This window comes from Anarrhichthys ocellatus, unplaced genomic scaffold (assembly GCF_004355925.1).
Source record: "Anarrhichthys ocellatus isolate YVR2014 unplaced genomic scaffold, GSC_Weel_1.0 scaffold14, whole genome shotgun sequence".
In the NCBI taxonomy this organism is placed as follows: Eukaryota; Metazoa; Chordata; class Actinopteri; order Perciformes; family Anarhichadidae; genus Anarrhichthys; species Anarrhichthys ocellatus.
The window spans coordinates 1,145,293-1,156,212 of NW_022280044.1; the positions used below are offsets into that span (position 1 = coordinate 1,145,293).

At 44.0% G+C, this 10,920-nt stretch overlaps 1 protein-coding gene across 1 annotated transcript in view; it reads right to left on the minus strand.

Annotated features, from left to right (window-relative positions):
- Positions 1-9,285, minus strand: part of kcnq4 (potassium voltage-gated channel subfamily Q member 4) — a 39,952-nt gene extending 30,667 nt beyond the window's left edge. Inside the window, exon 1 of the mRNA XM_031854069.1 lies at positions 8,369-9,285. Coding sequence (XP_031709929.1) covers positions 8,369-8,670 — 302 coding nt within the window. The 5' untranslated portion in view covers positions 8,671-9,285. The remainder of the gene's footprint in view (positions 1-8,368) is intronic.
- Between the last annotated feature and the right edge of the window lie 1,635 nt (positions 9,286-10,920).

The window sequence follows — 10,920 nt, forward strand, 5'->3', positions numbered from 1 at the left end:
TTTATTTGTCGGGTACTTTATTTGCTGGTCTGGCTAAAAGCAGACGGACAATTTCTCAATCGATTTTCCATAAAGTTAACCATACCACAATATATATCATGTAGAAGATATGAAATAACACACATCCTGGTCGAGGATTTCATCCATATTGCTTATATCACTGCTACTGACAAAAAATGTTTTGCATTACAACTTTCTGAAACTTGATATTGTCTCTAGAGGCTTCTAAATATACAGTATTTAGATTTCTATCAGCTTCCTGCATCCGTAGCTCAACTTGTCACCTTTCGATTCATCATCGCATATCCTTTAATGCCTCAGAGTCATTGTCATGTAGACCAGTGAATGAGACAAGAAGCGGGCTTTCCCACATATGTATAAACTAACATGGTAATTCCTTATCAGCGCCTATACAGTTAGTTTCCACATTATTCAGCATCTGCTTATAATCGGCGGTGTGCAGGTGCAGACTTCCATTAGGGTCAGGTCTTAAGTGTGCTGCTGAAAGATAATGGCAAGGCTAGAGCTATTGATTTATTTCTGCATGGCCCTTTTGGTCTTCGCAGCCACTGGCGACACACAGACCCTGTTTCCTAAGTCCTCTTCGTCTCTTACTCACTAACAAACACCTTGATGAACACACACATCCTGCTTACCCTATTCATTCAAGCCCTGATACTTTTTATCATTGAAAATAAAAGTGACCGGTGGACGCGGATCATCTCAACTGATTCTGGACGCTGGAGAAAATCCTCCTAATGTTGCATGGATACTGCCGGGGATGTTTACTGTGCAGATGGTGACAGTGTGCAGTTTACAGTTCTCTGGAATTGTAGGATTAAATAGAGGAGCGTTTACAGAGGGCGATGTTAAATAGTAGCCTTCCAATGGCTTGTGACACAATACATTTCCAGTCACAAGATAGTCAGACTTTACTGGCAGGGCCGTCTGTTGTCACCCCGAGTCCTAATTGTCTTGTTTTCCCTAACAGCTGGGCTGCAGGGTTTCGACAGTCCACTGTAACATTGATTTAAAGCAGGGCAGTGTGAGAACCCGATCGGTGGCAGCGCAGTAAAGTGTTTCAAGAGAAAGCTCACAGATCAGCCGGACAGAGAGGTGTCTGATGAAATGTTGCAGTTAGAAAATAGAGGGAAGGTAATGTTGATCAATCAAAACAAATCAGGATGGAAGGCGTGCAGTGAAATCTTGTCTGACGATGTCTTTGCACCGTTATGTTGCAAACGCACTGATTTTGGACAGAAAGTGAAGAAAAACTATGCCTAAAAAAAATCTCACTTAATTAGCAGATGAGTGAGGATACTGTTTACTCTTTTCTGCCATTTTTACAACTTTTGAGTGAATAAATGGAGCCTGTTGTTTAGCTTAGTCTCTCTTTTGAGAGCTGGTTGGGCAGCTGGTAACATGTTTTAACATTAATGATGTGAAAATATTTTTTTGCATGTGTATTTGTCTCCCTGTATGGAAATCTGGTTTCAACCCGTTTCGTTCATCTTGATTGTCAAAGAACATTTCTGTTAAAAAAATGTATGAATTAGAACCAACATTTCTGAAAACAGGCTCTGACATTTTGGTGTTGTGAGAACTTCTGTCACAGAAACAAATCATCCCAACCGCATGCAACGTATTGCAGCACAAATGTTTGCAGTAGTTGTTTATTTGTATCCTAAAACTGAAGTTATCCCACCTGCTCAGCATCACTGTGTACACGGAAATGTGTCAGCAGCTAAGAGGAACGTGTAGTTTGAACAATATGGTCTCCTGACCTGGCAAAGATCCCAAAATACTTACTAAAATCCCCCACCAACGGTATTTTGTTTAAATGAATGACTGCTACAACAAAATGACACAACAATTTGTCAGTATTTGCAGCTCCTGTTGTGCATCTACTTGAGCAGAATCGCCACCTCTGCATAAATCGCAGATGCTATATATTGCAGAGAGACAGAGAGATGTAATAAAAAGATACACAGTGCAAGGGAGCTGGGACACTGCTTCTGGATTTTTCTGGTAGTGAAAGTAGATCTGATGTTTAGAGGGTCTTGCCTAGTCAAAATAAACTCTTGGCATTTCCCTTTGACCCTCACGAGCACATGCCACAGTATTCCCGGCCCGCTTCAGCGACAATAACATTATATAATCACAGATTACTGCAGATTAGATGGTGTCAACCCCGCTGCTGATCCCCCATCTGCAGGAGAATGAAACAAGACCATTGTCTGTGGCTCAGGGTCTCTGCTGAGTGTGTTTTTACATGTTTCACCTTCAGCCTTTTATATTTGTTCTGCACTGTCAAGTAAATAAACAACATCATGATAATGCTGTGTGTGTGTGTGTGGATATACGTGTGCATGTCCTTTTCCTGTCTGAACGTGAGCAGAGAGAGCAGGACTGGATATTGGGGGGAAACCTGATGCCTGATCGGCCATCCCAGGACAGACAGTCCCCTCTCCAGGGAGACATATTTTGCCCCGAAAGGAGAAATTAATACACCAACTAACCTCGACTCTCCTCTCTCTCCATCTTACTCCTATTGCCCTCTCCTAACCTTCTCCCACATGCACACATGAATCATTTGCCCTTTTATAAGCACTTCCCTCCTTTGCAGGACGACGAGGCCATCAACACCTCAGAAACAGATGTTTTTTTTTACCGTTTCTGGACATACCGCACGCTCCTGACATATCCTTTAAAGAGACTACCTTTCAATCCCCATTAGCAAACATCTGCCCTGCTGCAGTGCCCTTGAGCAAGACACTAGATCCCTTCCAGCTTCGGGGCTGCTGTTGCGGTAGGGCACAAGCGGAAAGAGAATTTTCCGACAGGGATCGATAGAGTATCACATTATCATGTTTATCATTCATCCTTAGCAAAAATCAAGCTCCCTCCTACTCCTTCCTCCTTCTTCTGTTTGTCCTCTGTGGCACACTGTGGTGTTGGCAGGAAGCAAGCCACCCGATGGAAAAAGAAAGCCACAGCAGGGCAGGCAAGGTGGTTAAAGCAGACGTCAGGACACGTGACATGATATGAGACATTCAGCTGGACTGTGACAATCACACAAGCCGGGTGTGAAAGTGGGGGAAAGACCCCAAGACATATACAAGACGTTCACCTTTTAATTAAACAACTTTTATCTTTTATACATTTTATTATGTCCCTGATGAACTGTTGTCCTCACAGGAAGCAGCAGCACCAAGACATCAACATATCTTGACTCAAAAATGACCTTGTGTCTGGTATCCAAAATGATGTGTAAAATGTCAAGAGCACAGACAAAATCATCTTCTCACTCTGGACTTAATCTCCTTATCAGCTTGAGTAGACGTTGGTTCCTCCTTTAGTCAAATCAAAGGCCAAAGATGCTCTATTGAAGAAGAATTAGCAGGGTACTGCACTACTGGTGTGTCCCTAAGACTCTAAATACTTTACTAACTTGTAATTTATGCATGTGACCATTATTACCTATGTATCCATTTTTTATGTTTTAATCCTCCACATTTTCAAGGCATAGCTGATCATACCTCTCTCACACACACAGACACACACACACAGAGCCCTTTTAAGAGAAGACATGAGCAGCCAATCAGGACTGAGAGTAAGAGAGGGAAAGAGATAGAGTGGCAGTGAGGGAGGGGAAGTCAATTAAACAAATGAGAGATTATATTCCCACTCAGGAGGAGAGAGAGAGAGTGAGCAAAGGCATTTGTGCCATAAAGGATTCTTAATGGAGCAGAATTTACACAACCTGCTGAGGTGAACAGATAAAAAAAAACAGCCACGGTAATTGAACAACAAGCATCTAATCTGCAGTCCTGAGCAGGTTAAAACCCCCGCACAATGTGCCGAGTGGCTTTCACCCTTCACCGTTTTATGGTGCCACCTCCCGCTCCACTCCACCCTTCCTTCTTAGTCATCAATAAAAACACATTCATGCGCTGACTGAAAAAGGCAAACAAACAACAAAACAAAAAGCTATTTTCGGACGCTACTTAGATCATCAATAATTGAAAAACTTCAACACCAAATGCGTCAGTGGTTTTCGGGAGGATGCCTAAGCGAGGGATTTCAGTGGGTTTTGTGTCGCGTGGTTGAAATCCTGGAAAAGCAGACCAGACTGTTTGCATGACCGAGGTGAGAAAGTAGATTAGCTGACTTAGACCGGGTTCAGATGGAGGGAAAACTGCAAGGATAGAGGGAACACATTCAATAAACAAGCTGCCTGGGCCAAATGAGTTTCATAATGTCAAAAAGGCAATTCACCTTTTATGTAAAGCTTGCAAGCTGCATTCTGTGTGCAGCACCGTGAGCACAAGGATGCATGAAGAATGAACCACGGCCAGATACAGTAGATATTTCAAACTGTATTTTCGGCAGATCACTCAAACCATCAGTAGAAAGGTTACGGGGAACATTAGGATGCGAGTCCTGTTGTGGGTATCTCCCTCCACATCTATAAATAATGTGGCTTTAGGCTCAAGCTCTCATGAACAGAAACCATCACTGGTGCTCGTGCCCTACAAGGTTAAAGTGAAGGGATTCCCACACGTCATGGAGACAGAAGGCTTCATCTGGCAAAGATTCATGAGAAGATTACTTTGTGAAGCTACTGTTCAGATCAAAGGCACGGAGGAAAAAAAAGAAGTTGCTTTCCGCTTCCCTGTCAGATTAATGATAATTTCTTTCCAGGCATAAATAACGCGTTATCAAAAGCTGCAACAAGATTTGCACGCATTAAAGTGGTCTCTCATTCATTCAATTACTGCAGTGATGTGTATTTGTGTGAGTTTACAACCACATGTGCAGCTTGCAAGAAAGACACCTTAAAGTGGTTTAGTGTTGAAGTTGCAAGAGACAAATTTAAAAGAGAATGACCAAAACCGAAGCAGCGGAGGCTGAAGATATCCTCACTTCTTGTCCCTGGTTTGGGTAAAGCTCCATGAACACTTGACGCTACGCTTTCTGCACCTTTATTTTGTAACGCAGGTTTCCTTAGAAAAACATCAGAATTAACCATTTTAGCACGTCATCAAAAATGCCATATGTTTACGTCCAAGCGACAAAGCCCTCGAAAGCACTAGTTTCTCAAAAACTCAATTAAACTGGCAGGAGGGTCAGAACAGAGCTCCTCATAAAACAACGACTTGTGAAGACATTTCTCTCCACCTCACTAATACTGATGCCCGAGGTCAAGTCTAAAAACTCTAAATAATACATGACCGGTATATTTTCACCCTCCTTAGAACCATCAATCACTCTGGCTGATCAGTGCTGGGTCTTCATTTTCCTGTCCGTCCACATGGACTATTACTGAACATTTCAGGCTGGGGTTACTAAGATGGAGTGTGACAGCCAAGATCAAGAGATGACATGGCTTGTTGGGTTTCCACAGTACTAGCATTAGTTGGCACAATGCAGTGGGACCTGGTTGGGGACTGGTAGTCTGGCACACTGGAGTTCCACGGCCCCAAAGGACCTGCTGCTGGGATGAATTATTACGGGCAAAAACATGTGATGGTCTATATGTGGCACTGCCAATGGTGGAAATGGGTTAGAGGTCAAAGGTGAGGGGAAACACTGAAACCGATCCCTCTGAATGTAGTCGCTCATCTGCCAAGCTCATAGGGAAGGTTTGGGAAGTTTTACAAGCAGGTGTAGCAAAAAGAAGCGATTCAAAGGTGACAAAGAGTTATTTTACCGTGAGTGAGCGAAGGGACCATAACAAGACACTTAGCATTTAGCGCACCATTTGAACCAGAGCCTCGGCAAACGCAAGAACCTGCACTGTCGTCTCAGCAACGGACCGGGTTGGTGAAAGGAGAAATTCTTATTCACAGAGGTTTCCAGGAACACTATTGTCTCTTTTAACAAGTTACCGCAACCTTAGAATTCCTCCATCCCTTTCTTTCTTAGTTTTTTTAGTTGAGTCTGTTCATCTAACTAATGCCAATTTTCCAGGAAAGGAGGGGAGAGGAGAGGAGAAACTGAATTAGCATACAGCTGTTAAGAAGTGTCTCTTCCACAGCAGCCAGTTGAAATACAGATGTAAAACAGTTTACAATAGTGCAACCTGAGCCGTTTAGAGGGCAGGATGTTAAAGTTACACAAGATATTTATCTAGAGGGGAAATCTGTCTCTATGAGGATGCATCTTGTGTGCAGCTGTGACCGAAAACAAGGAGGGGTGAGGAGTGTGGTGGGAAATGAATGGGTGCCCATGGAGAGACATTACAGTGGAGAGCTACTTCACCCCTTTCCCCATTCCCGCTCCAACACACACCTGTGACGAGAGGCTCTCTGGAGGCAACGCATCTGTTTCAGCGTCCCCCATTACAATGCAGGACCAATTAAAGGTTCAGTGGAAGTTAGCAAAGCGCCCTACACACAGCAGTGTACGGCTTAATTTAATTACGTACAATAGATCAACGCCGCCTTAATTGAGCTTCACGGTACAATTCATTTTCCCCACGCATGGTACAGCTCTCAGCACGGCGAGCGCCTCACATGTAATTAATCAAAACAAGTGCACGGCTCAGGATGATGCTGTATCATGGGAATGATGCACTCTGCTAGACATATGTGCACTCAACACACATCATGTCAAAGTGGAAGGATTTTTTTAAATATATTTAGGTACATTTTGCAATCTGTTAAGACAGCGGCAACATAAAACAGGACATCACAGAGGTGGCTCGCTTCCAAAGTCAGTCCAGCTCCGTCTTTGAGGCCGTGGCATCTGAAACATGATCTGGGCACCTCAGAAGGGCCTGCCCTGCCTCTCTGACAGAGAAATAACAATAATGGCATGGCTGCCATCCACTCTGACGCCCAGTAACATCAGGGAGAATGTCACCCGCTACTACCCTGCAAAGGACATGGCTCTTAATGAGAAACACACAGAAACAAACATGTTACTTCTGTCTGTTGTGAGTGCAAAGACATGTTTGCAGTCCCATGGGAACGGAAAAGGCAGAAGTAAATAGAGAGAAGTGAAAGAGCTGAAGGGCAGCGCGAGACTAGCCTTTGCTGATCCGCACTCACTAATGTGCCAACGTTATATGACGAGAACACGTATGAGATGTTCTGCAGTGGGCTTTCCCCGTTCTAAACACATGATGGCATTGGCAGGAAGACTGCTGCTCTTTTCTAAACAATGACGGTGAAAGCACGACCCGGTCCAAAAGAGCTCCCACACATAATGTTCTGTCCACTGCCAGGAGCAACTGGAGGACAGCTGCTGTGGCATAACTGTCCTGGGCTTCACTTGAAAAGACAGCGACATACACAGACACTCTTACAAAACTGGAAATAATCACGGAGGGAACTTTGACTTTTTTCAACACTACCAAGTGTTTCGATTAAGTTGTTAAAGAGGTTACATTTAAATCTGACACGGGTGCACATTCAACCAAATGACAATTCAGAACAGTTTGGTTTGGACAAATACGTGCTGCATGTTATTCCTGGGCTGTTTGGAACAGCCCAGGAAGCTACCAGTGAGCTTGTACTTTTCCAGTGTTTACATGTTGTATACATTATAGAGCATATGGCACACGGGTACTTTGAATGGTAAATGGACTGTACTTGTTTTGCGGTTTTCTAGGCTTCCGACCACTCAAAGCGCTTTAACACTACATGTCATTCACACCCGTTCATTCACTGATGGCAGGGGCTACCGTGCAAGGTGCCACCTGTCCATCAGGACTAACTAACACTCATACCCATTCATACACAGCTACGGGAGCAACTTGGGGTTAAGCATCAGTGACAGAATACTTTCTACAGTTGCTTCAGTTTGAGTATGTTTAGTGCAAGATTATTCTTCACATGGTTAAAAAGCCATCATGTAATTATTCATTCAGAATGAATTCAAGTGTTTTTTTTACTAAGACATTATTTACTTCACTTGTTCATAAAAATACTGCAACAAAAAAGTTCAGTCTCAATAAAGTTTTTAACCACACTTACAGTGAGAACACTGTTATTTTTCACTTTCAAATTCACTTTATCCAGGGTCCTCCTGATGATTTAATCAGACACAGAGGAGGGGAATTAAACAGGAGACCCCGTGTTGTGATGATGAATGACATGTAACTCTGCTAACTACCGCATAAGCAACTCTGCCTGGTTAATTGGTAAATACATCAAATGACTGCTGCCGTACACTGATCAAAACACATGATTGGAAACTAGTGTAATGTCGCCTATCTCGCAGCACGTGGCTTCGCTCACTGACTTTATTAATCTTTATAAAGTTTTTAGCTGATAAAAAGCCAAATGTTGAGTTTTGACATACGCTTCATTTGGTCACTCACCACAGTAAAAACAAACGATGACGATGACGGCACACTTACATGAACGCATGGTAGATGAAAGCCCATCCTCTTGGTCTTTCCAGCACGTTGTACATGCAGTTTTGAAACTTTCTGAAGCGTTTGTTTGAAGGAGGGGTGTTGGCCCGGAATCCAGGCCGCCCGGGCAGCGGGGTGCCCAGCAGACCCGTGCGGTGAGACGCGTGTCCGCGCTCCGGGCTGGACGGTTCGCTTCTCTCCGTGTGAACAGCGGCGAGAGCCACAAACTCTACCCGCCTGTCGTCGTTCGAAGCCGGGGGCACGAGCATTCTGATGCCGCCGTTCTTTGACGGACTTTCTAACATCCTCAGCTTGGCACGATTAAACTATCCGGTAGGATTTGACACTTTTCACTGGATCATCCGCAGGAGCGCAGAGCAAAGTTTTGACCAAGTCATAGTCCGGTTTGTCTTTCCTATAAAGTGGACTAAAACGACTCTGCTGGTCAAAACACATGAGTGAATAACATCCCCTGCTGTCTCGGTTTAATTACTTCAGATGTAAAAGTTATCTGTAAATCAAGTCACGGTTGCAAAAGAACAGATGCATATTACTTAAATAAGTGCGTCGCACTAAAACGTGACCTTCAGCGACCATTGTTAAGAGTCAAATGTGAGAGGTAATCAGCGGGGTGCAGACGAGTAATTACGCATGCACTAACTCCGAGAACAGAGTAAAACACCCGACACCCCTTTGCAGAAGTAGCCCAAACTGAACCCAATCAAGTAACGCGTATTACCATAAATACACTTGGAACGTGCAGTCATAAATCACTAAAAAAGCCACAGAGCAGGTGAGCGCAATGCTCGTGCGGTGAATCTGTGTCCGTCAAAACCAACGGTGTCCAAGTCTTTCATTAAGTTGAACTGTTCTTGTAGTTTGAATTGTCAGAGCGAGACTCGCCCAGTCGCTAATACATCAGCCTGCTCTCCCCTTCTGGTGCGTCTCTCTGGTCCAGCGCTCGTGCGCTCCGGCAGGCGGGGTGGAGCGCGCAGAAGTGAAGACCATCAGCATGATGTCAAGGAATCGCAGAGGACCAACTCTAAAAAGCTCTGCTGAAAATGACAAATAAACGCTTGCCGGTGTACGCATGTGGTTTGCAAACGCTTACAGAGATGAAAACTCTCTCTCACGCTCACTCCCTGTAGAGTTAAGGTTCAGAAACAGAAGCGCGGGCGAGAGGCGAGGACGCGATGGGTAGACGCGTGGGATGCACGCAGTGACGGGGAGAGGATGCCCGGGCGGTGGTTTTCTTGTTTATGAAGCTTTCCCGGAAGAATTAGGTTTATAGAACTTATAACTATCATAAGAACTGCTGCTTGTGCATATATACGTAAATGCTTAAATTACAAATTATCTGGAGAGGATCCAAGCGCATCAGCTACCTTCCTTAATATTTCCAAAACATACTTTTTAAGGGTCAAAGATTTTAGGAACAAAAGTTTATTTTGTGAAATGAAAATGTCAGAAATGTGTTTGTTGTGGGAGGGGGCTCGATGCCACGGCTACATTCGTTTGGGACAGCAGAGACAGGTGCAGGGGAACACAGCGACAGCACCTCGGCGCACGGAGTTTTCTAAATCTATGACTGTGACACACACAGAGGCTTGTGGTTATGACACAAATACAAGCGTTATGGAGCACTGTGCCCTGCGGAGACATCACCTGTCAAGGGGGCCTCCGAGGAATGCATTGTTGAGGTGGTCCCCCAAACTCCCGCTGGCCTCAGTGTATCATCTGACCACCAAAACTGACATCAGCAAATGCCAAAGGTAATTCACAATTATGCATGTCTTTGAGCCAATGTCTCTTCTCAGATAAAAACAGACTACTAGGTACTGAAAGTGTAAATTCTTGCTGAGGACAAGACATGAGGAGTTCAGAGGAACAAACCTGCTCTCTTTTTCCAGCACCTCATCACTCACATCTCCGGTCCCCGCACTCGAGTGTGACTCATTACTCAATGATATCACTGCCTTGATAGTTAAGCAGAAGATATGAAAGTAATTGCTGAATATAAATACACATTATTGCATGCATCAAACAGAGGAACTGACCCATCATAGACATGCGTTCAGTGTTAACGTTCTACAGTGTTACACAACAACAGGAAGGTCACTCATGTCTACTATGTGCGTTCATCGTGGCTGCTGCTGCTGCTGCTGCTTATGGATCATGCCGGTCTGTGGAATGGTGAGGGGGAATGCAGCTGGAGTCTCTCACAAGTCACTAACCTACACATTATTCCCAGGGCCCGCTCCCATTACATAGCTTAACACCACTAATCCTTAACTCTTTACTTAGAGTCACACATATTGACTGATGGACTCACTGGTGCCTATAAGATGGGATCAACTGTTGACGGCTGCACTTCTAACAGCAATGTTTTAATACGGTTTTCAGACTGGTTAACATGACAAATCAGTCTGAAATGTGAGGTGACATTTTACAAATGGATCTTGTTTATTGAAAGTATATATCCTGTTATCTGTTGTTTTGTTTGTTTGTATATAAAAACACAATATTTGAGCAGACTTCAGCTGCAACTAATATTT